Source organism: Ostrea edulis, chromosome 4 (genome assembly GCF_947568905.1).
Source record: "Ostrea edulis chromosome 4, xbOstEdul1.1, whole genome shotgun sequence".
NCBI classification, from domain to species: Eukaryota; Metazoa; Mollusca; class Bivalvia; order Ostreida; family Ostreidae; genus Ostrea; species Ostrea edulis.
In genome coordinates this window covers 16,235,663-16,262,823 of record NC_079167.1, presented here as the reverse complement: position 1 = coordinate 16,262,823, position 27,161 = coordinate 16,235,663, and the positions used below count along the sequence as shown (strand labels likewise).

Below are 27,161 nucleotides of genomic sequence, written 5' to 3'. Positions count from 1 at the left end.
ATCTTTGTTTTAAAATTTATTCGTCCCATTAACTGGAATATCAGGTGTGTTTAAGTTTGAAGAATTTGATTGTTTGAAAGGGAACTTTGAGTAAAATTGGAATTAAAGCTAAGTTCTTCTATAGCATAGTTGTACAGATGAATTTTACAATCATAAATAAAGTTGTTTTTTTTACAAGCTTTTCCTCAACCGGAGTCGGTACATATTCCACATGTAGCCTGTCTGTAGAAAGAACTCACATAACAGGTTTCACCGTCCAAAGTCTCTTTCTCTCTCTCTCTCTCTCTCTCTCTCTCTCTCTCAGAGACGACATGAATATTATCGGGTTCGATATTTTGAAAATTTCAAATCCCGTCCCCCATATTCCTAGATCCATGTAAACTTTGAATTTAAAATAATCAGATTTAGCCATCGTTATTGAATATTTTCGGATAATCACTGTCAATATAAGTATTTAATCAATCATTCAGAAAAAATATAGTTTAAAATAATTCCATTTTGTATTTTACGCACCTGCGGATAGATATCGAAAACGAGGCCTTCCTTAGCATTCCACAAACAAATCGAATTTTGACAAGGCAGGGACTTAAGGAATTGAAGACCAGCAAATATGCAGTTAAAACACATAAAAAATTTGCTTCCGCCTCAGGTATATTATATATGGAAATAAGTTTTAAAGTAAAATTATATCGCGGTAGATTATTTTTTGACATTTTAAAGTTGTGTGTGTGTTTTGTTTTTTTAGCCCAGTCATTAGGGGAGTTTGATCCTTTGAATATCTTGCATGTTAACTCTAAATTCAGCTGTGCGCCTTGATGTTTTTCGTTTTGTATAACTCAGCAACTGGAAGAGCGTGATTTTGTTAGACAGTTTGTTGAGAATAGACACGATTTTGTAGTCCTAGTATATTTCTACCATCATTCCTGCAAGATGGACTAGCTAGTGGGTCAACCCATTACCTCAATGGTAGAGGGTCGAAATTGTAATACGGTGGTCCATTGAATCAACCATCAGTCATTACAACAACTTCTTAAGAAAAGGGCAGATAAATTATGTGTTTATAAATTAAGATGTTGGGTCAGACAAAAATACACTGGTGACAGCTGACAATGAAAAAAAAAGTACCTTAACTATTGAAAATGTTGCCATATTTTTCATGTAGAAACTTATTTTTCATATTTCTTTTAAACCCATTTTTGGTCCAATTCATACACAATTCAAACTACTAATGTTTATGTAGTTTCATACCACATATGTTTTATTGAGTACCTCTTTCCTCACAATGATTTTCAAGAGTTCTATGATTTAATCAAGCAACAGATAAATATATTTGGTTGATAGGCCTAGTAGAAAAACGTAACAAGAAATACTTTAACAAATGGTTTTGTTTGTTTTCAAATCATTAACCGTCTTATGTAGAAGATGTTTTTTGAATTAGAAGAGAGCGAAAACTTTTCAGAGTTTACTGGTTTAAATTGGATCAAATTCAGATCAAAAATGGTTTCCAAAGAATATATTGTAAAAATATTATTTGACATGAAAAATACAATGAAATTGTCAATCATTTAGGTGCTTATGTATGAAGAATTATTACAGAAAAAGTACATTGCCAATTGTAAGCCTGGTTAGCAATCATACATATGCATTACATGGATTTATTGCATTTTATTTCGATTTTTTAGGATGGGGCAGCGAAAATATGTTGCATTGCTTGGGCTCCAAGTAACCAAAAGATGGCAGTCTGCACATCAGATCGTGTTATCTTGTTGTTTGATGAACAAGGAGAAAAAAGGGATAAATTTTCCACTAAGCCAGCAGATTCCAAGGTATGATTGTGCTAATTTCATCTCCAATAGATGTGTAAAGAGAGGAATTTTAGCAACAAATTCGTTTCTATTCAAAATTAAAAAAGTAAATTGTAAAATGTGTACGTTTTGTCACAGAGAGGAAGAGACAATAGAACATATACTGTGGGAATGTGATTGTGTTCAAGCATTCCTAGATGAGTTTCAACTTTACATAGAGGATAAAACAAACTTTCATATAGTTTTTACCAAAAAATATTTTATTTTAGGTACTCCTGGTAAAAAGTTTTGTATGCAAAATACTCTTATCCTTTGGTTGAAATACTATATTTATACAGCAAGATGTACTGAGAAATCATTGAACATTTGTTTTGCAATATCCTACTTAAAACTCTTTTATGAAACACAAAAATTCCTATTTTACAAAAATGGTGATAGCGAAAATTTTGATACCCAGTGGAACAGATGGAGCCTGATCTTTACTTAACTCTCTCTTTCTCTCTCTCTTTCTCTTCCTCTCTCTGTGTGTGTGTCTCACATATAAAAAAAACTTGTCTGTATTCCTACATGATCCTTGGTATGCATATATTGAACATATGATATATACAGATTGTTTACAAAAAAAAAAAAAAAAAAAAAAAGATGTGTAAAGAGTTCTAGTTAATGTTTGCTCTATCACCTTATATCAGATACAAAGCAGAAGAAGGATTAACAATCTCCTTGAACTTTTATCAATCTACCAACTCATATCTGATGAATTAGTGATTGACATACTGCACCTCTATTCTTGTTTGAAAGTTTTGGTTGCATATAGAAATACCTTACTATAGTCTGTTAAATTGATCTAGTTTTAACAATGGCATAATATTGTACTTGACACATGGTTATCATGTTTAATACTCTTTCAGTATGGAAAAAGAAGCTACACAGTGAAAGGATTGGCATTTTCTGGAGATTCCACAAAGGTAGCGGTGGGACAGACTGACAACATAATTTATGTTTACAAAATTGGAGATGAGTGGTAAGAACAATTACCTGACGTATAACAAGGTGATTACTAATGATTTACTGCACTTCTGTCTGAATGGTTGACTATAACTAGATTCAGCTGTCCTTTTTTGGAGATGGAGAAATGTATACTGCAGATTCCTTTTTTTTGATCAAGTACTTACTGGAAATACTGCGAAATGACTCGTAGACGTCAAATTGCAGGAACATGAATTCAAGAGAGAAATGTTTATCTTGCGAGTGGTGTTTCTTGTTAAATTGTGTGTATTTTTAGGAATCTGCATTATGTTAAAGAATTATTGTAGTTGATGTTGAATGCATGATTGAAAATTTACATCTTTTTCCATTTGAAGGGGGGATAAAAAGGTGATTTGTAACAAGTTTGTACAACAGAGTGCAGTGACCTGTCTCATCTGGCCCCCCGATCAACCTATTGTGTTTGGATTGGCAGATGGCAAGGTATTCAAATGTACCATATTTATTTTTAGTCAACTGGTCATATCACCAAAAAATGAATACATTGTACAATGTAATAAATGAATGAAGAAATCATACAGAAATAAGCTAAGAGCTGTTTGTAAATTATTTGTTGATCTTGATAATTAAAGGTCCGAGCTGCCAACATAAAGACCAACAAATCCTCCACCATTTACGGAACGGAGTCTTATGTGGTTTCTTTGGCCTCAAAGTAGGTTATCATTGCAATTTTTATTTTCCTGTTTTGATGATGTACATGTACTTTGCAGCCATTACTTTCATTAAACTTTTGATTTTAAAGAATGCAATCATTCTTGAAATTCTCTAGAGCATTTGCTGTAGAAAGGTAAATGTTTAGTTTATTCTGAAAAGCAAAAATTATGTTTTCAGTCCCTCAGGAAAAGGCTTCCTGTCAGGACATGCTGACGGCGCCATTGTGAGGTACTTCTTTGATGATGAAGGCTCAGGAGATTCCCAGGTAAAATACACACACGTGATTTTGTTTGCTGGAAACAATATATTAGTTGTAGCAAAGTTTATCCAATATTAAGATTAATGCTTCAAACATTGACAGACTTTGAAATATCCAAATTAAATGTCTAAATTAAGAATTAATCTATTTTTAATTCAGTCAAACTTATGAATTACGAATACATGTAATTTATGTTTACGATGTATGTATTTTAAAATCTTAAACTTCCATATTGACAACAAGAATTCATCCTGATTTTATTTTTCAGGGTAAGATAAGCACACACCCATGTCCTCCATATGCATTGGCATTTTCCCAGAATTCCATAGTAGCTGCAGGATGTGATAAGAGAATTATTGCATATGGACGTGAAGGTCGGAGCTTTCAGCACTTTGATTACAGCCGAGAGGAAGATGAACATGAATTTACTTGTGCTGTATCCAGTCCAAGTGGACAGTCAATTGTTATTGGAAGTTTTGACAAGTAAGAGATGCAAATATATTTTTTTAAATTGATGCATGTATATGTAATCATATGTGCATATAAACATTTAGTACATATTGATATGTGGAATTTCGTTGGATATCAAAGTTAAGTGGATAGATATTTCATTTTCCTCTGACAGTAGCCAACAGGATAGGTTTTATGGCACTGAAATTTGTAATGTAAGCTAAATGAATTTCAGTGAAAAGTGGAAAATGTCAGTTGTCTAAGTATGTTACATGCACAAGAAGTTTGAGAGCAATGAATGAGGGATCTTGTTTTTTTAATCTATATTTGTTTCTTGTATGTAATATTTTTAAGTTGGCTTATAAATTTATTTCATTTATTCATAAATTTTTGCAGTACATGTACTTTTTATATTAGCACTTGGTAAAATTATTGGCTTCATCTAGTGTGACAGGTTTGAACACACTGTTATCAAACTATCGCAGTGATATTTTAGAAATGCCTTAATGGAAATGCATGGAATTGTGTTTTGTCTAAATTTCATGACTTCACTTTGTGCAGGCTGAGAGTCCTTAACTGGAGTCCCAGGAGGCAGATGTGGGATGAACCCAAGCTCAAGGAGATCCGCAATCTGTATACCATCACTGCTCTGGCGTGGAAGAAAGATGGCTCCAGGGTAACTTGTGTGAGTATCGGGTTTCTTATTGTATGAATATATGAACAATATAATTATAGGTAGGTGTTCAAAGTATTACTTAGCACTGGTAGGGAAAACTGAAAGTTGTGAGTAATAATTGTTTTGATTTTTACCATTAATAGGGCACCCTGTGTGGAGGTGTGGAGTTTTTTGATTGCTGTCTGAAGAGAACTATCTACAAGAATAAGTTTGAGATGACCCATGTAGGACTTAGTCAGGTAAGATTAAGACTTGTCAGGTCAGTGTAAGACTTGTCAGGTCAGTCAGGTCAGTGTAAGACTTGTCAGGTCAGTGTAAGACTTATCAGTCAATGTAAGACTTGTCAGGTCAATGTAAGACTTGTCAGGTCAGTGTAAGACTTGTCAGCTCAGTGTAAGACTTTTCAGGTCAGTCAGGTCAGTGTAAGACTTATCAGTCAATGTAAGACTTGTCAGGTCAATGTAAGACTTGTCAGGTCAGTGTAAGACTTTTCAGGTCAGTGTAAGACTTGTCAGCTCAGTGTAAGACTTGTCAGGTTAGTGTAAGACTTGTCAGGTTAGTGTATGACTTGTCAGGTCAGTCAGGTCAGTGTAAGACTTGTCAGGTCAGTCAGGTCAGTGTAAGACTTATCAGTCAATGTAAGACTTGTCAGGTCAATGTAGGATTTGCCAGGTCAGTGTAAGACTTGTCAGGTCAGTGTAAGACTTGTCCGGTTAGTGTAAGACTTGTCAGGTCAGTGTAAGACTTGTCCCTATTGGTAACACAGTTGAGGGAGTGTTACACAAAACTAATTCATATCCTATCTGCTATGATACTATCCATTCATTGCATAGCTCCTCCCCTTATTTTTTATTGAACAATCAGACACCCCACAAATGAAAGATAATCAAATTTTCTTATCTCAGGTTAAAGTTTCATTGTGGTTCAATTTGTTTTATGTCAGATATGTTTGTTCTCAGAAACCCCTAAAATTGAAAGTGAAGCTTAGGGAGTTTAGATTCTGGAGTTGGTATACACCATGCATTGGAACACATATCATTCAAAAGATAATTTGAAATGTTAAATGGTTTTTGAAATGGTGTTTCTTCCTATATTACATATCTCAAGTACATGAAGATGACATATATTTTCTACACTGTTTGGAAATCCAGGAAATATTTCATTTCATTGCACTACTTCCTGGGCCTGCTGATTCTATGAATAGTTAGTGAGATGCATGTCTTAGTGATTCTATAAATAGTTAGTGAGATACATGCCCTACTGATTCTATAAATAGTTAGTGAGATACATGCCCTACTGATTCTATAAATAGTTAGTGAGATACATGCCCTACTGATTCTATAAATAGTGAGATACATGTCCTACTGATTCTATAAATAGTTAGTGAGATACATGCCCTACTGATTCTATAAATAGTTAGTGAGATACATGCCCTACTGATTCTATAAATAGTTAGTGAGATGCATGTCCTACTGATTCTATAAATAGTTAGTGAGATACATGCCCTACTGATTCTATAAATAGTTAGTGAGATGCATGTCCTACTGATTCTATAAATAGCTAGTGAGATGCATGTCCTACTGATTCTATAAATAGTTAATGAGATGCATGTCCTACTGATTCTATAAATAGTTAGTGAGATACATGTCCTACTGATTCTATAAATAGTGAGATGCATGCCCTACTGATTCTATAAATAGTTAGTGAGATGCATGTCCTACTGATTCTATAAATAGCTAGTGAGATGCATGTCCTACTGATTCTATAAATAGTTAGTGAGATGCATGTCCTACTGATTCTATAAATAGTTAGAGGGATACATGTCCTACTTATAACTTTTCAGTATCAAATTATTTGCCAATTTTTATTGTACCCAGTGAAGAAGATTCCTACTTAAAATATATTTCTATCATGTACAAAGTTTAAACCATTAAAGACTTTGCAAAAACCTATGACATCATGTGAGGGTGGAGTTACTTGTACCTTAAAGTGAAGTTTCCGATCAAGCATTTTTCTTTGATTGGGTTTAATGTTAAACAAACATTTAATCTAGTATGAAAAATTTATATGATTTTAAGAACTTGATATTGTGTTTCTGATATCACAAATATTTAATTATTTAGAGTACATATACTATAAGTAAGGGATACATTGTAGGTTTTAAATCATTGCACCAATCGACTAAAAGGTTTACAGTGATCAATAATTTGTGATTTGCAGTAGTGCTCCATATAAATCAGCATATACATGTATCTCCATGTGCCTTTTTTCCATATTTTTCATTTCTAAGATATGATTACAAATTTATAAACAATAACTAGAAACTCTATGAAATTGGTGTGATTGTTTTCTCTCTAGGTCATTGTGAAAAATTTGTCAAGTGGACAGAGAGTGGTGCTGAAGTCTCACTATGGATACGAGATCGATGAAGTTCGGATCATGGGGAAAGATCGTTACTTGGTAGCACACACCTCGGACACCATCTTATTGGGAGACCTCCAGCACAACAAGCTCAGTGAGGTAAGTGGACTCCCTGCAGCCCTCGCCCAGCCTTTCTGTCTCTCCTTGAATTGGTATTTTTCCAAATAGTAGGACAAAATAGGTAAAGTTAATTTCAGGTCAAAATCTTGTGTAACTAAACTAGCATATCCCCCCCCCCCCCCCCCCCCCCCCCCCCCCCCCCCCCCCCCCCAGAAATTGTCAGAAAGAAGCTTTATTTCATGATCCTCATTTTACATTCTGCATCACTATTTTCAGATCCCATGGCAAGGATCAGGAGGAAATGAAAAATACTACTTTGACAATGAAAGTGTAAGTGCAATTTGAATGTATTTTCTTTTCCAATTTATTTGTTAAAAAGTGTGCAAATCAATGCAACTTTTCCAATTCATAGCAACATGGGTCATTCAAGTTACTCCTATGCTCATAACCTTTAATTGTATTTTGTAACAAAAATGGGTTTAATGTTATAACTATATAGGTGTGCATGATCTTCAATGCTGGAGAACTGGCTCTGATTGAGTATGGAGGTAATGAGGTTCTGGGATGTGTGAGAACAGAGTTCATGAATCCTCACCTGATCAGTGTAAGACTGAATGAGAGGAAACAGAGGGGTGTGGATGACAACAAGAAAATTGCCTACCTGTTGGATCTGAAGACCATTGCTATCAGTAAGGACAAATGCTTCTGCACTTTCTGCCAACACTCTGGTTCAATCTGAACGTGAACTTCTATTCAATTCAAAACAAAATCTGCCAAATTTAACTCTTTTATTATAGATGTCTTTTTTTTCTGGATATGTATTTACATGTACTTTATTATTCTTTAACAGTGGACATGATAACTGGGATGAACATTGGTCAGGTGAACCATGAATCCAAGATTGACTGGCTGGAGGTATTGTCCATTGTACATGTACCTGTATCTGTGGATTGATGGGTGGTTTTACTTTTAAGCACATTGATGAATATTAATTTTGCTCTCTTTTTCTTCTTCAGTTGAATGAAACTGGACGGAAGATACTGTTCAGAGACAAAAGGATGAGGGTTTGTATAAAAATTCTTCATAGAAAAAATTCTGCAGAAAAGCGATAAAGTGCTTGTTAAACAAGTCTTATTGCCAAGTTTTTTTCATTTCTGTATATCTAAACCTCTGTGTGTGTAAATTTGCAGTTGAATTTTTATCTATATTGTCAATACGCAATTTCCGAGTTGCCCAATAGTTCTTTCCCTTTGTGGAAATCTTACGCACAGTGAGACGCAAATCATATTATCGTCCACACGCGGTGGGTACAAATGCTTATCGCTGCCTACATATATTGCTTAAAGGTCGATTATCAGACACCATGCAATCACCCAAACTGCAGGGACACATAATATTAGTAAGTTTGTTGGTATTTTATAATAAAAAAGCCCAAACTAAAATCGTTAATCACTATCTTTCTTTGATTAAAATATCACTCGTGCAGAAGAGGAAATAAAAACTAATTTCATATTTGATTTAAAGGCCTAATTCAAACAAATATTATTATTGATATGGTCAGTTTAATGTATACCAACGGCTGGTATAAGCAAAATTTACACTCTCATTACTTTTATCCGTTATTATATAGCTAGTCTATAATATATGTATATATCTTGTACCCACCCAAGCATTTAACAGAACACTTAACGTACCTCCATCACAGAAGATCTGTTATCTCGGAAGTTGCGTATTGAACTGCTATGTGTAAATTTTCAGTTGAACCTCTTGTCAATGTTTTCAGTTGAATCTATGCTGTGTATATTGTCAGTTAAACCTCTTTGTGTGTATTTTATCAGTTGAACCTTTATATCTATTTGCCAGATGAACCTTTATATCTATGTTGCCAGTTGAACCTTGATATCTATATTGCCAGTTGAACCTTTATATCTATATTGCCAGTTGAACCTTTATGCATGTATTTACACTGCCAGTTGAACCTCTATATTTACATTTTCAGTTGAACCTCTTTGATATTGAGTCTCAGCAGAGGACTACCATTTTGAACTACTGTTCTTATGTACAAGTAAGAAATCATCTTCATTATATAAGAGGTTTTTTAATTATAAGATCCGCCTAGTGTTTTATAGGGTTAATTTGTGTTCATCCATTTTATTTATTGTTCAGCTCATTTTCAAAAACACTGTGTAAGATATCTTTATTAAGCATCACATACATATTAAATATGCCACAGGAGTTTATTCTTATTAAAAAATAATGACCATGACCTCAAAATCGCATCTATGATACAAATACGAAAGTAACCCGCTGTATGATTGGGCATTCATGTTGGAAAGATGTATTCATAAGGTTAACAATTTTGAATCAAAATAAAAAAAAACTACAGTGTATATGAAAATGAAAATTGAGAAAACTGATTTGATAGGATGACATCTACATGTAATTTACAGTGGGTACCTGGAAGTGATGTAGTTGTGGCCCAGAACCGAGGAAATTTGTGCATCTGGTACAACATTGACGCTCCAGAGAGGGTCACCATGTTCCCAATCAAGGTAAAATTGTGTGCCAAGAAAGTGAATTTCAAAGAAATAAGTATATTGAACTGTAGAGACCATCCGATGATATGAAAGAAACAGAACTGAAAACTTTGATTTGATATGTTTTTGATCACATACACAGGGAGACATTTTAGACCTGGAGAAAGCTGACGGTAAGACAGAAGTGGTGGTACAGGAGGGGGTACAGACCATATCCTACACACTGGACGAAGGACTCATCGAGTTTGGTACCGCTATCGACGATGGGGACTATGAAAGGTGAGAACTATGCCTTGTGCTTTACAATCATTTTGTAATTAGTTGATTGAGGAATGTCTGCTTGATATATTGAATGTGTTTTATGACATGGTAACAGTGATTGTTTTATATTTTTGGACAGAGCTGTGGCATTTTTGGAGACTCTGGAAATGTCAGCAGAGACTGAAGCCATGTGGAAAACTTTGAGCAAATTGGCCATGGAGGATAGACGATTACATATTGCAGAGAGGTATGTTTTCTTATACATGTACCGAGATTTGTTTATCTAAGAGAAATGCCCCAAAACATATGATTGTCAGATGACTATCTATATCATGTTTTCAGATGCTTTTCTGCTCTGGGTGACATAGCCAAAGCCCGTTACATGAAGGAAACATTTAGACTTGCAGAGGAAATATCTAGAACAAAGGTAAGTCTCTAGTTTATGTTAGAGGAGAAAAGGTTAACAATTTCAGCTGTTGTTGTCACTGGGACCTGAGAGTTATCTCAGTCTGTGTGTCTGTACTGCAGGGTGGAGATGGGTTCAATCATTACAGAGTGCGGGCCAGACTGGCCATTATGGACAAGAAGTTCAAGGAAGCTGAGAGCATCTTTCTCGAACAGGTATGAAAAATGATTTCAGTACAAAGTCTTAGCTTTCATTGCATGTACAATGTAAATGTATTTGATGTAATTGGTTTTTCCACGTGTTATTGGGATAAAACCTACAATTGCATACTTCATTCTCTTATATTTGCAGAATCATGTGGATGAGGCAATGGAGATGTACCAAGAAATGCACATGTGGGATGAGGCGATCGAGGTCGCTGAGGCCAAGGTCAGTTTTTATATTAATGTTTGGTGTAATAAAAAAAGCCGATTTTGTTGTTTTACTACATGAGACAACTGTCATCGTGTTAATGTTGGGGATCGGACATTGTTGTGTAATCTACAGATGCATCCTGAGCTAGAGAACCTACAGAGGAGTTATTATCAGTGGTTGATGAACACCGGCCAGGAGGAGGCTGCAGGAGAGGTGGGTGGCGTAATGTTTTGGTGCAGAGTTTTTGCAACTATTTGGAAAATACATGTACATTATCTAAGGAATAAATTTCATTATTGAAAATTCATGAGGGCATGGACTGTGATGCTTTACGCCAGCAGACCATATTTTGCCAAAGATAATATGCACCCCCCTTTTTTGGTCTGAAAATTGAGGAAAAATTGTGGGTCGTATGTATAATATGCAGCAAAAATTCTGACTGAGCAGCAATATTGACTTTGCTGTTAATTTAACTAGAAATCTTTTTTTTACTATTGTGTCATATATGAGAAATTTTTGTTTTATCACTGATAAGTTGTCTGTACTTTGATATTTAGTTTATTACTTGGTCAGTCTGATTAAAACCAGCCCCCCTTCTCCTATCGTCGATAGGAGAAGGGGGGCTGGTTTTAATCAGACTGTTACTTGGTGATATTACATGCAACAAATGTAACCATAAAGAACTAGAGCCACAAAGTACTAAAATTGGCCCTTTTGCCAAAATAAATGAGACTTTCACAGTTGATGCTCTATAATTTATAGGTTACAGAACAATTTATTTTATAACTATATCTTTTCTAGGTTTCCTTTTACAGTCGTTTAAACACTGTGTTGTTTTTCAACAGAAAAACTATATAACGTCATGATATTAGTGGGTGAACATTAAAACGTATAAAACGTATAAAACGGCGACTTGTATATATTCATATCATTTAATGATATATATTATTGTAAATGTATAATAGTAATTTAATTTTTAAAAAATATACCTTCACTGTCTATCTTTAAAGAATTATCATACTGATTTGATAACTTACTTAAATTGTTTACATGTTGGAGTTTGCTATTCGAAACAATTCATCTTTAAATAATTACCCTTAACTTATGACGTCCGTTATGTATTAATTTTTCACATTTATATGTTTGAAGTAGATCAATTGTTTTTAAAAACCCAAGAAATAGAGTGGACAGTGTCGCTAAATGGATTTTAATTATCTCTAAGTAGAAACCTCAACATGTTTGTAAATCGGGATTATTTCTTGCATATAGATAATCAATAAGATATTGATATATATCCGTATGCAGACTTCCCCGCAGACGTTCACATCTTTATAAAACGCCTAAATTCTCGACATCCCGTAACAAACACCTGTACGTGTTAGTCGGCACATTGTTTCACAGCATGAACAGTACGAGTTCACCAAATAAGAGAAGGATCATTTGACTTTGAAAATGAACAAACGAATATCACATGGTATAAATTGGCAATGATTTCAATATGATAAATAGCATGAATTATACCAGCTCAAAGAAATGTGGACCATACAATGACAAGTAAAAGCATTGGTTTATTATGCGATTATTTTAAAAGATTGACATTTATATTAGTGCACCACATGTCTTTTAATGTATAATTTTTATTGTAATTAAGAATATTAGATGATTTAGATCCGCTGTCTACATGTTTACAGGTAGTGTAGAAACATCACAAAGTGTACAGTTGACAACGATTGAAATAAGAATGCGGACGATTTTTTGTTTATTCAGTGACTCACGAACTTATCCGTCTTCTGAATGAAAGTTGTAAAACAAACATACTATTTTTTGGTCAGTTATAACACCCGAAAACGGGGGTAAAAATCATCTTCGCTTGCCAGAGGTTTCGGGTCCATTGTGCTCTTCGTGGACTGAATACATTTTGCTATCGAAGATGGAAAAAAATAATTTTAAAAATGCCTAGATTCTCCGCTTGCATAAACATGCATTACGGTGGTAAAAAAACTCTAGTAAATCCAATAAAGTTGTAGTAATATATATTATACATGTATATTTATTTTATTTTTGACTGAGAGGGCGTTAGATAGCTAGGCACGTAACATCAGTTTAAAAAAGGGAGGGGGGCAGTTCTAACTCGCGCCATCCGAATAATTTAACACGGAAAAAAGGGAAATTAAATATCTCAGAATGAAGTGGAATGGTTAATTAATAAGAAGAATATTGTACATTTTAAGATTTGATTAAACTTCCAGTACCTGTATACAATTACTGATGTTCTCTCTCTCTCTCTCTCTCTCTCTCTCACGATGTTATAGATTCAGTACTGTTGTATAGCGTGTATGAATAGAAGCAACTAAAATGCAAATAGTCAAATCATTTTGTATATATATTTTTTGTGTCAAACTAGTTGCATTTGACACCGATATTTTAAAACATCCTTACAGAAGACTTGGATGGGTCCATGTGGCGACCTATCCACTGCACACTTAAAGAAATTGATTTCGGGAGGGGGATTGGGACAGTTTAAGTGGATGAAGACCACCCACCACTGCCACCACACACATGTACACAATTTAAGGTTTTGAAGATTGGACAATTTAAGCACAATTTCCTGTTGCTATTGTAGGCTGGATTATTAAATTAAGATATATTTATTGGCACAACACATGTCCAGTTTAGTACTTGCCAAATCACATATAATATAGCATTCAGTCCGTCTGTCATAATTTGATTTTACTTGTAACACGCAATTTGATTTGTTGAGCACGCTGAAAAAAATATTTGTTTATATTGTATAAATGTAACTTGGTATGGGGACACACCTCCTTGACAACCAAGACGACACTACTTTTCCTTTTCTAATTTTACATTGGACAATGGAACACTGATACATTGATAAGTCTTCGAAATAGGCCTATGAAATAGAAAATAAACGGAATTAAACATGGACAATAAATACTGTATTGTCTTAACACCCCCCCCCCCCCAAAAAAAACCCCAAAAACAAAACACAGTCTTTTTTTACAAGTAAAGTTACATAAAAATAAAAAATAAAAAACTCTTGACATGTACAACGATATCATATGTGAAATTAAAAAAAAACGGTATATCGAGTATTTTCATATGGGGGTTACTTGATCTGCCTATGGAAGCATAAAATGCGTCATGAATGTCTTATAACAGATAACGTCATGTCTCATCGATAATATGTGGATCGCTATCTATGAATTGCTTACATACATGTAATTTACTGTGTCGGATTTAACTGGCGGCAATGCTGCATGCTATGGTATAAAGTCATATTGTAGATTAAATCTTTTATTTTGAATTCCTTTTTTCCTGACCAGGCCATGCTAATATTCAGCCTGAAACTTGGATGTACTGTAAATTAAAGAAGGACTTTCTCCCAATGTACGTTAAGTTAGGTTAAATAAAACAGTTATTTCGAATGTTGACAGTCTAAAGTTGCATAGTAACAATTTTGTAAAATAAATAAAGCATAAATTATTCGATATGATATCAGTACCATACAAGAAATTCTTAGGCGTGAAGCCTGAATATTTTCCGATATCCCAAAGTGAAAGAAGACGCCATGTACATATAAAACATATACGGTACCAATTCAGTCACTAGGCCTAACAGTTTCGGTAATTGTCGTTTTGTTTAATGATAATGTTTATGATAATAATGTAAAACTACCAAAATTGTACACAGTTTTTAAGCAACGATGCAATGAAGATGCTTTGTGAACGACTTTAAAAGATGAAAACAACTAGGTATTGAAAATGAACATCTATAGTAAAAGGGCAAAACAAGCTGCAGCCGGAAACTATTATTAGGCGAGGGAATTTCCCTTACTTTAAAAATAAACACCAAACTAAAATTACCTATACATGACACGAAATAAAAAACGTAGTTTCTTTCTCCATAAGATACTTAAATCAGCCATATTATCTGTAAAATTCAAGTTTAGCACCACCAGCGCATCATAACCGTATTATTTTTCAGCAATCCGGAATATCGTTTTTTGAAAAACAAAAATAGTGCTCCTAGCTCGCCCTAAAATATTTTTGCATTTATGGTCAATTGAAAAGGTGTATATTATAAAAATATTTTTTAAATATTTTGGGCGAGATGAAACCAGTATGGCAAAACCTTTACAAAATAACCAGTTTTTGGTGAAAAGTCACAAAAATACGGTACCATATCCGGTTCTAGTATGTATACAGCTTTAGTTGTGCTCCTATTTTTAAAATCTAACATGTTTTTTAAACTCCGGATTCTGATACATATTTATAACACCAATACTCCTATTCAACATTTTATATATTTTAAGGCCCATATTTTGTGGTTTGTGAATCAGGTTCTTTTATAAGAGACAGATGACTAGAGGTTATAATAAGCAGGGGATACATTTCTTGATTTACAGCTAAAGGAGAGAGAAGAGGACTACCTGGCAGCCATTAACCTATATATGAAGGCTGGACTACCTGCTCGTGCTGCACGACTAGCCAGCAGCAGAGAGGTTGGGAAAAATTTGTAGTTTATTCGATCTCAGATCATTTAGATATTTAACACTGACATGATTACTTTGATATACATGTACAATGTATTGGTAACATTTTTTTTGCAGGAACTTATGTCGAATTCGGAGTTGATTTCAAGAATTGCCTCGGCTTTGATCAAAGGAGAACTGTATGAAAGGGTATGTATTTCATGCAAATTATAAATCAATTGGTAAAAATGAAAAAAAAAAGTCTTTCAATTAATTAAGATCTATTCATCAAACTAATGAGGTATATGTATTTCCTTTCTGTAAAATTAGGCAGGTGACATGTATGAAAAGATTAAGGATGCTTCAAAGGCCATGGAGTGCTTCAAGAAAGGACATGCCTTCCGCAGAGGTACAGAAAGATTGAGTGTTTGATATTTCATTTTCTTGAAGAAAGATGTATTTTATTAAAAGGAATTGGTGGATAGAGTACTAAATAAATCTGCTTCCATTTTAGCCGTGGACTTGGCCCGCTATGCCTTCCCGTCGGAAGTTGTGAAGCTGGAAGAACAATGGGGAGACTATCTGTCCTCTCAGAAGCAACTGGATGCTGCCATCAACCATTATATAGAGGCTGGGTAAGCTAGACAGTCATAATAACGATCTATATCTCTACAGAGTTCATAAAATTGTTGCGTAAATAAGAAATTAGTTTGTACAGATTGAATTTTATAAACTGATATGTGCATGCATCTCACAAGAGATATCGGATATCAAAGAAATTCTAGACATATAGCTTGAGAACTTGTCATAGATACCTGATTCTTGATTCAATGAAATTGGATCTACTATTTTTTTTGTAACAATATGTTACTGATATGTTTTACACTAGGGCCACAACCAAAGCTGTGGAGTGTGCTATACAGTCCCGTCAGTGGCTCAAGGCTGTCCAGATCCTGGAAATTCAAGATTCCTCCATGTCTGCCAAGTACTACAAACAGATCGCTGACCACTATGCCTCAATTGGAGATTACGAGGTTAAGATGTTTGATTTTTAACTTAACAAGTTAATTATTTCATCATTCTACATTTAATTTTACAACATGGTTACTTGAGACAGGAAAAATATATGTGTGACATGTAATTAACATGGAAATTGAAATGCATTAGCATTCAATGATGTGACCTTATGTGTTATATTTTTACTTTCCTTTTGTCACCAGAAAGCAGAGCAGTACTATGTGGAAGCTGGGTGTACTCGCGAAGCTGTGGACATGTATAACAATGCTGGAAAATGGGAGATGGCACACAAGGTAGATAACTCATAATTCACAGGAACCAGATAGCATACTTGATTCTAACAATTTGGCGTACTCGGTTTAACTGGCGATGACTGGCAACACACTTGATCGTGCATGCTGCATCCTTCTGGGTAAGCCGAATAAGCCAGAAAATTTTGATAGGCAAAGGGAGCTTCAATCTGGCCGAAGGCAGCTTCAAGCTGGCGTCTTTGGAGACAGTAGTATCAAGAGTTGCTTATTCTAAGACAAAATGTTTTTAATTTTACACTGGTGAAATAAACATGATTTGTAAATATGTTTGTCATTTCTATGCCAAATAATGTTCATACAATAGAAAGACAACATTTTCATTACTGTACTGTAGCCGGTCACTTGATTCTTAGTGCGTTGCCGGGTATACCTGGCTTAGTTCGATTCGGCTGGATTTATCAGAAGCAAGTATGCTATGTGAAATGGGATACACTTTTTAAATCATTTCATAATTCTATTTTCAATGAAATTCCTCTCACACTGTTGGTATTTCATTATTTGAATTCCGTGTCAATAGCTGGCCTCTACCTACATGAAATCTGATGACGTCTCCACCCTGTACATTTCACAAGCCCGACAACTGGAAAGTCAGGCCAAGTTCAAAGAGGCAGAAAGGTGAGCAGACAGAAAGTTCGTAGGCAGTTAGAATGAGAATAATCATGGCATCATGTTTTGTTAAATCAATGAAGAACGTGTACAGGAAAGTCCATTTTAAGGTTGTACATGTATGTTGTTGATTGCTGTGATATTTGGGGATTTTTGTAATTTTAGGTTATATGTCGCAGTCCAAGAGCCTGACCTGGCAATCACTATGTACAAAAAACACAAGATGTACGGTGACATGATCAGATTGGTGAAGGTGCACCATCCCGACCTTGTGCAGGATACACACATGCATCTGGCCAGTGTAAGGATGTGGAGATTGATTGGAGGGCAATTTGGGGCTTTATAAAATAAGATTTTTGAAAATTTTATCCAGTAGAACAAGGGAATATGATCACTCGGTGTGTGATTTCATGATAGGAATTTGTTGAAGAATAAAATACTGGAATTGCCCAAAGTTTGTGTTCTGATAAGATTAAAGAAAAATGAACTTGTCCTTTAAATCTATTCAAGCATTTTTCAAGGAGATTATTTTCCAAATATGAATTCATTTTAAATGTTGTTTTTACATGTTTAGCTGAAATGGATTTTTCTTGTAGGAGTTGGAATCTGAGGGAAATCTACGACAGGCTGAGCATCACTATCTGGAGGGTGAAAATTGGAAAGGTGCCGTCAACATGTACAGGGGCCAGGATATGTGGGAAGAAGCACATAGGGTGAAAAGATTTACACATAGTCGGGAAAGGAAAATTCATAAAGAATATTTTTCTGCTGGTTTCAATATTAATTGTATAAGAGGACTTTGTTAATTTCAGCTTATAAGTGAACTTTGTCATTCATGATTCTTGAACAATTAATAAAAGTTTTGTGATCTGAAGGGAAAAAGAAGGAAACTAAATGAAAAAATTTATTATAAAAATCAATTATTGATAGGTTGCTAAGAATAGTGGGGGAGCCACTGCAGCCAAGCAGGTGGCCTATTTGTGGGCTAAGAGTCTGGGTGGCGATTCTGCTGTCAAACTGTTGGCTAAATTTGGTCTTGTGGACGCAGCCATTGAATATGCTTCAGAGAACTGGTGAGTACACTGAGAACATCCCGAGTGTACAGGGAATAAAGCGAAAAGAATTGGCTTAACGGTTGTCTTCAGCCTTCAGCACTAATTAAAGAATTGGCTTAATAGTTGTCTTCAGCCTTCAGTACTAATTAAATGCTCTATTGTGTAAATGTTATTGTATAAAATATACATGAGCTATAAAAGCGTTTTCAGATTACTTATTGTATGAAATATACATGTGTTATAGAACATTTTCAGATTACATAAATGCTTTTAAACTTTCTCCTTTACAGTGCATTTGACTTTGCTTTTGAGCTTGCTCGTTTGGCCAACAAGAACAAATTACCAGAAATCCATCTGAAGCATGCTATGTACCTGGAGGATGAAGGAAGGTATCATGAGGCAGAGGCAGAATTCATTAAGGCTGCAAAACCAAAAGAGGCAGTTCTTATGTAAGTTAACATGTGGAGAGATTTCATTTATCAAATGCCTGTAGTTTCTTGGGTCAGAATTGAATGTTTGGTTGTGATAAAACTCGGAATGCTTCAAAATGAATTCTCAATCACTTCATCAATCAATAGATAAAGATAACAAATATTCAAAGAACCTGGATGCAAATTTAGCTTGGATTTGTTGATCAGCTAAATTCCAAATACATTTGCCAGCAGTTACTGACTTGTAATTTGTTTTAGGTATGTACATAACCAGGACTGGGACTCGGCCCAGAGAGTTGCTGAACAGAGTGACCCTGACTCAGTAGCTGATGTCCTTGTGGGACAGGCTCGATTTGCCTTCGAGGAGAAAGAGTTTGCCAAAGCCGAGTCCTATCTGCTACGTGCCCAGAGGCCAGAGTTAGCTGTCAAGTATTATAAGGTTATATTTTTAAGAAGATTAAAAATTTGTCTGGAATTTTTCTGTAAATGTATATAAAACACATATCTTTAAAGAGATGTGACATTGGAATAAGAATTTCCTGCATATGTTTAAAATATTTCATTTGAGCAATGTAAAAATATTTGTAGGAATCTGGCATGTGGCAAGATGCTCTAAGAGTATGCAAAGAATATATTCCCCACAAATTACAACACTTACAAGATGAATATGAAAGAGAAATGGCAGACAAAGGAGGTCAAAGGTTAGGCCTTGTGCTTAGATTATTTGATTCAGTAGATGGCTTTTAACATACATGCAAGCTAAGAAAAAGTGTATCTGAAGCAATGTTTAGATAAAAGCTATTGTAACTATAATATTTACAGTGGAATTGAGGCAATGGTTCGACAGGCTCGTGAATGGGAGTCTTCTGGAGAATATGCCAGAGCAGTCGAGTGCTACCTTAAAGTGACCACAAATCTGACCACTGATATAAATGTTCTAGAAAAGTGCTGGATGAAGGTATTAAAAATACAACAACATCCATTAACAAAGAAGTGTGTATTTGGAGAAATAAAGAAAAGCAAATCATTTACCAACATATTTCTGAAATATTCAGTGGTTTAATAAATACATTTAATTACATTAATCTGTACAGGCTGGAGATCTGGCTTTGAAGTTTTTGGGTCAGGAGAGAGCTCAAACAGTTGCTGAGATCGCTGGACCAAGACTGACTGAGATCAGGAAGTTTGAACAGGTCAGTGTTCAGTATAAAAAGGGGCGTCTATTTGTGTTTTAAATCCTGAGTTATTTTTAGGTGCTTTTTCAGGATTTCACCAGCAAGATGTCTCAAATTTTCAAACCATACATTTTCAGGATCACATTTGTCAAATTGTTCTAAAGTAATTATGGTCTTTAATATCAGTCATCAGCTATTTTTACATCAAGTGAAATGAACGATTTGTTGTGATTTTAGGCAGCAGAGCTGTATCTGAATGTGGACATGATCAAGGATGCAATTGACATGTTCATTGCCGCTGAGGAATGGAACAAGGCCAAGCGAGTGGCAAAGGAGCTGGAACCAAGGTTCATAATATCACGGAGAGCCACTTTATCTTAATGACTTTATAAAACAAAGTTCAAGCTTTATACATTTGAAATATTCTTAAGTTTATGAAATGTCACTCTCACTTTCAGATTGGAAGCTTATGTTGATGAGCGCTACAAGGACAGTCTCAAACATCAAGGAAAGGCCGAGCAGGTAGGAACCAGTGTTATTTATTTGTCAAATGGTTGGACTGATAGGATCTGACCTATTAATTTTTTTTATCAGACCCAAGCAATTCAAGATAAAAACTTTAGATTCCACAAATGAATGTAATCAAGGTCAACAGCTAAAACTGTTGTCACTGTTTGTAAACCACCTAGAATTTGTCTTGTGTACAATTTCTATAATATAGAATTTTTTGATTCACTGTGTTTTATTACATCAAAACCATATTTGGTAACATCCAAAATCTATGAATCTACATGTACAGTTTTAAAGTCAACACCTATACCCCAAGCCATTTTGTTTGTAACTTAACATAAAAAAGTCTAAATCTGAATAAATTACGCTTGAATATTCCTGAATGTATATGAATGTCACTATTATTTTTTTTTTTTTACCCCAGACTTGTGGACTGATAAAACCTTGTTTTTTGTCAGACATTGAAGATGTTTATTAGGAAATCCAACAGAACCAACACTTTTCCATATGTGTTATTAAGGAGAAATTTTTAAAGCAATGTGAAAAATATTCAAAGTCCTGTTATTAATAGATTTTGCTCTGTGGATGATGTCATTTTAATTATAAATGGTTGACTTTGATTGTAGTTGGCGAGTGTGGATGTTGTGGGTGCTTTGGATATGTACATTGAGAAAGGCGAATGGGAAAAATGCCTGGAAACAGCTGCGCAACAGGTATTCTAAATTTTTGACATTGCACCCACCATGGATATCTAAAATTATTTTTTTCAAAAGTGTTCAGTAGAAGAAATGGATTTTATGGATATTGTATGCTTGTTATATATGATTTTTTTTTTTAAAACCTAGAATTCAAAGGTCCTCCATAAATATGCTGCGTTGTATGCCACACATCTGATTAAGAACAATGACAGTCGCAAAGCTCTTGATATTTACGTCAAATATGGAGCACCTGCTAATGCTCAGGTATGTCATAGATGATATGCTGCATGAAAAATGTTCTCAGAACATATCTATTTTGAATACTTTCACTAACTGTTTAACTATATGATACATGCATCTTATGTTGACAAAGTTACATATCAATGTAATGTGTAAAACAGCAATATATCATAAAAGTTATGATGTCATGATAGGTGCAAGTACAGGTATGATGCTCAGCAGATGAGAGATTCTAAATATTACACCCAGTAAATTAGCAAGCAATATTAAAAAGCAATATATAAAACATGTTTAGCCTAATTGTGGTTGTTTTAATGAACAGAATTTCAACATTTACAAGAGGATATTTAGTGATGTTGTAAGCCTGAGAGGCCTAGACAAACCAGATGGCTACCATACCTGGGGTGAACTGAGAGATGTTTTGTATGACTTGGTAAGAAATATGCAGATCTTAAAGTCTTCTATTATCTTAGAAATGAGAATTACCATATTTCGTATGTCATTCCTATATGTTTGAAATACTTCATGGTGTGAAATATGACACTTTTATGACATTATTTTTCACTAAGAATTGTTCCGACACAGACGATTTGTAACTTAATCTGATTGTACTATGCATTCTGTACCTGCAGTGTGACAACATGAGCAAGAGTCCAGAAGCAAATTCACCGCAGCACGCGGAGTTTGAGTCCATGCTGTTAATTGCTCATTACTATGCCAATCGTTCAGCGTTCCAGCCCCACAAATCTCTCGAAGAATCTGCAGCTAAGCTGGCCATCAGTCTGCTGCGACACACAGATATCATACCAGCTGACAAAGCCTTCTATGAGGCTGGAATGATGTGCAGGGTATTGATATACAATAAACCTATAGGACTGGCCCCATTCACACCTACCAATACATGTATATTGTATAGGCAATTAATGAAAGCCTGCTCAACATATATGAAAATTTGGATGCATATGCTAACTTTTAATTGTGTACTACATAGTTAAATAAGGTTAAAAAGAATATTCTATTGTACACTTGTGGAAATTACTGATTATGGATCAGAAGAAATTGACTCGTAGTTTAACAACTTTTACATCAATATGTCAATGTTGGAGTCAAATTTTGAGTTAGTTTCATGTGCTTAGTTTCAAAAATAAAATTTTACTGTTTGTGATAAAGCACACAAGTCACATTACTAGCAACAGGGGAAAATTAATCAAATAACTAAATATAAAGTTCTTATGGTCAGTGAGAAAAAATGTGAAAGTCTAAAAGGGGAAATTGTGTTTCCTATGATTAACGAGTATGCTAATATTAATGTTCACAATATTTCTATGATGATCAAATTTACCTTATACCCCAGATGGAATTTATGAAATAATGGATGGTAGATTGTAAATGATTCATATTACATATTTTCAAGGTTATTGTACTTCTTGGTAGAGTGCACATTTTGTTTTTGTTTATAGAGTGTGGGATGGGAGAATGCAGCTTTTGTTTTCCTGAACAGATACCTAGACATATCAGAGGTAGGCTGTATTAAGATATGGAGACATTTTTGTGAAGGACTGTAGAAAGCTATTTGTGACAATGGATGATATTAAAGCTTATATCAATACCTTTTGTTTTCTTTTTCAGGCTATTGAGGAAGGATCTTTGGATATGTTGGATCACAGTGATTTCCAAGACACAGATATTCCATTTGAAATCCCGCTACCAGAGAGACCATATCTAACTGTATGTTGATTGATTTAGTCGGTCTACATTTTAGAAAGATTTACTGTGAGGTACAATGTTCGTGTAGTTGTGATACTATTACTCGCAAATTTTCATGTTCTTCTGGTGCAGTCAGTGCTGTAAATTTATACAGGTAGAAAAGTTTGCAGTTGTTTATTTACTGATAAATTTAAGCTTACTCATGTGCAATTAACGAAAACATGAAAGCATTGGTCACAACTGGAACAAGATCAGTCCGATATATAGTGCTGGATAGGTGTATCTGAGAGTTTATTCTGTGTCTGATTGGATGGTGTATATTTGATTATTTATGCAGAAATGATATCCTATATCAATGATGCAATGTCACAATCCTATGTATTGATTCTCATAATGCATTGTCAACAGAACCAGCAGCATGAGGAAGTTAAGGAATGGGTGCTGGCGGTCTCCATGGATCAGAAGGTGGAGCAGGTGTTGCCAAGAGACGAGCGTAACTGCTATGAGGCCTCTTTGATTGCTCCTGACACTGGAATTCGATCCGCTCCATGTGTAATCACAGGTGACAATCACGCACGAGAAAATGCTGTTCAGTAGCCCTATTCACAAAAAATCTTACGATTAAGATGAAAATTTTAAAATGCTGTAATTCTTTTATAATTCTTCACACATGTGTTTCTGAATGAGCAAAACTAAGTAATATACATTGGTGATAAAACTGACATGCTTACTTACGGCATAATTGTGCTCTATTGAATATAAAGCAGAGACAAATTTTTATCTTAGCCGTAAGATTTTTTTGTGAAAATGGTCACAGCTATATAGTCAAGAATTAAAAATAACCTCAAGAGTTCAACAATACTAACAAATTTTGTACTTTAGTACATCCAGAGTACACGGAATGAGGAACATTATTTGAATACATCCAAATTGTAAAGTCAAGAAATATTATATTCTGAATACTAAAGATTATGTCAGGTTTATAGAGGTAAAAAAAAAATGATGATGCAATAATCTCTACATATATAGGATACCCTGTGTTGAAAACTCCAATGGAATTCAAAAGACCAGGCAAAGTGGCGAACAAGGATGACTGGAATAAAATCATCATGGCTGCCAAGGTATTCATAACTTTTCTTTGAATTTTATTTATCAAGAAGTTAAATTATATATGATTTTTGTCATTTGCATATATAGAGCTTAAGGAGGTAAAACACATTAGAGAAAACTGCTATGGAGAGAATATGTACGATATTTTTAAATTGAAAACATTAGAAATCACCTTGAAAATAACTAAATCCCCTGCAAGACTCAAACTCATGATCTACAGTCTTACATGCCTACCCACCGAGATAACTGGTTAGGCAATATATTTTAAAAAGACTGATTACTGATATTTCATATTTCTCCATTTGTGTTTCGATAGGAAGTCAGCTATTATATTATGATGTGTTATTCCTCCTTAAAATGAAGAAAACTAACCATTATCTTAATGTGTGGGCCGTGTTCACAGTGTAGCATTTTACTCACTGGTCCTCAAGACTAGTACCCATATAAAGTTACTGGTCCTGTTCCAGATTTGTCTGTTCTTCTGTTGACTTAAAGGACACATCGCATGTTTTTTAACTTTTTAATTTTTTCAGCAAAATTAATTCATTTCATGCCTAAAACTACTTTACATGTATTTTAAATGAAACAGTTGGCGTAGTTTTCGAGTTTGAAAGCGATGAAATTCAAATCTTACGATATGCATATTTTCTTCGATATTTTACGCGCCATTATCTGTGACGTCATATGCGACCTCGAGCGAGAAGATTTGAAAACAGTTGAAAGCCATTTCATAAACAGATTAGATTTAATTGACAAACAAACAATTATCACATTAACAGCTTGTAAATAACACTGCATTAGGATGTTTTGTGCCGTTTAAGGGTGTACTTGCTGGCAGTAGAGAGGATTTGGACTGTGTTTTTTTTCAATTTTCGAAGGAAGGTATGAGGGACAAGACGTGAATATATTTTGTCAACACAACGACTTTGCCATAAAACCCCTCAGTAGAATTTGTCCCTGTACTTTTTCAAACAAGCACTTGGACAAAGACGTAGATAAACTGCGAGAAAATGGTTCTATCGAAGCTACGCACTGTTACATATAGGCCTACAGCATATGCTTTCCGTTCTGCTCTCGAATTCAATACACACTCGCACCAACTGACCTTCACCTTGTAACAACATATAGGCAGAACTTTGCTTGCAGTGTCTACCAACTGGTAGTTTTAAAAAAGAGAAAGATAAAAGATAATTGCACTTTCAATTATAAATAATAAAATATAATATTTCCCGACTTTGAATTGAATTATAATGCTTTCATTTTTTTAAGGAACGCATACGTGTTTACAACAACAGCACGCCGCGCTCCCACTTCCTAAGTAACAACGTGTTGATAACAAAAAATATTGATTAGGCCTAATAAAATTGCTTTAATAAAATAATTTAAAAGTATTGTGATTTTCAAATTAAGTTTGATCATTATTATTATTATTATTATTTTTTCCAAATGCACCCGTGGCAGTAAGCCTAGTTGTCAATGATACATAATCGTATCATAATTTAGGCCTATCTAACTTCTCCAAAAATAAATTTAATAATAATTGCACTGTTTATTTTAGAAAAGCAACAACGCTAATTACAGTTGTTTACAGAAATGGCATTACCAAATTGTGTTTAGACAGTGATCCCATGTAAACATTATTTACTCGCAAATTTATGCAGATTTCATACTCGCTTTTCTCGCTACATTTGGGTCGCTATTTGTATGCACTGGTGGCTAAAAGATATAAGACTAGGGAAATTTGTCAACATCGAAATAAATGTTATCCATGGTAAATAAATTAGGCCCCTAAAACCCGAGTTTTTAAAATATCTAACACTACTTTTACAACAAGTTGATCGACGTACCACGTGACTACCTATCTAATTAACTAGGCTTTTTGAAATCGGGGCTTAGATTTAAGTCTGTATTGTGGCTAATTATCGCAATACTTCAGCGAACGAACTATTACAATTAATTTCTATAAGCATATGCATATAATTCTGTATACTTTGAAAACACGAGATGTGTCCTTTAATACAATGTATTACTTAACCCCTACTATTAAAAAGATATTAAAATGCTAGTTTTTGATAATTGATTTGTTTAGAAATATTATACTGTGATAAATTAGAGTCATCATCTTTAATTGCTTTTTTAAATTTTCTAAATCTATAACATCAGACTCTTCATTTAAAACATCATCTTATGCGGTACAAGGTGGGCATCTTTGAATGTATAGGCCTATTAACTCATTCCTAAAACAATTTTCTGATTGGAAGTCATATCTATTTATTCATTTTAAATTTAGCCTTTTTTAATCTGGTCTGATATGAATGAAAGTCTTGTTTTTTCTTAAACCAAACATGATTTTTTTTTTACCAGCACAATGGCCAGACTGTTTCAAATCTATTTGATCCTCTCGATTATTTATTAGTCTTGGTTCTAGTTTAAGAATATTATCATAAATGGAAGAAAACACTCCATATTCAATGTCAAAATGTATTTCAGTAATTCCATTTATTGAATCAGTATTATTTTCTTGCATTGGATAGGTCTCTCACAGCCCTGACCTGAATGACATCCTGAAATTCATCGGAGTGTGGTGTGGATCCACCCCCAATCCAAGTTATTCATTCCAATAGAATGAAGACTAAAGTGCATTTACAAATGACAGATATATATTGAAATATTTTTGTTAATTTTATGACTTTTCATGTATGATTCATCCGTCCCTTAAATTTGTGACTTTCTTTGTTCACATGTGAATGTTACTTATGATGAAATAAAACAGCCACTAGAAAATGTGTTAGATTCATTACACAAATGAAATGATATGGAAC

At 34.3% G+C, this 27,161-nt stretch overlaps 1 protein-coding gene across 1 annotated transcript; it reads left to right on the top strand.

The window, feature by feature from the left end:
* The first annotated feature begins 360 nt into the window (after positions 1–360).
* Positions 361–27,123, top strand: LOC125672132 (intraflagellar transport protein 172 homolog). The gene is made up of 48 exons (XM_048908251.2): positions 361–649; positions 1,683–1,826; positions 2,714–2,826; positions 3,167–3,272; positions 3,422–3,501; positions 3,681–3,768; positions 4,031–4,245; positions 4,774–4,897; positions 5,032–5,127; positions 7,247–7,408; positions 7,646–7,699; positions 7,869–8,058; positions 8,220–8,284; positions 8,386–8,433; positions 9,369–9,434; positions 9,820–9,921; positions 10,049–10,185; positions 10,307–10,414; positions 10,510–10,594; positions 10,696–10,788; positions 10,925–11,002; positions 11,120–11,200; positions 15,414–15,509; positions 15,618–15,689; positions 15,810–15,888; positions 15,994–16,114; positions 16,369–16,513; positions 16,700–16,789; positions 17,325–17,422; positions 17,579–17,714; positions 18,010–18,126; positions 18,344–18,486; positions 18,759–18,917; positions 19,158–19,338; positions 19,488–19,600; positions 19,722–19,857; positions 19,994–20,092; positions 20,312–20,421; positions 20,533–20,596; positions 21,211–21,297; positions 21,430–21,546; positions 21,845–21,955; positions 22,155–22,370; positions 22,983–23,042; positions 23,152–23,250; positions 23,638–23,791; positions 24,259–24,350; positions 26,874–27,123. Exons 1-48 carry the CDS (start codon positions 611–613, stop codon positions 26,961–26,963), a joined length of 5,259 nt encoding a protein of 1,752 aa, XP_048764208.1. The 5' UTR covers positions 361–610; the 3' UTR covers positions 26,964–27,123.
* Positions 27,124–27,161: the final 38 nt, after the last annotated feature.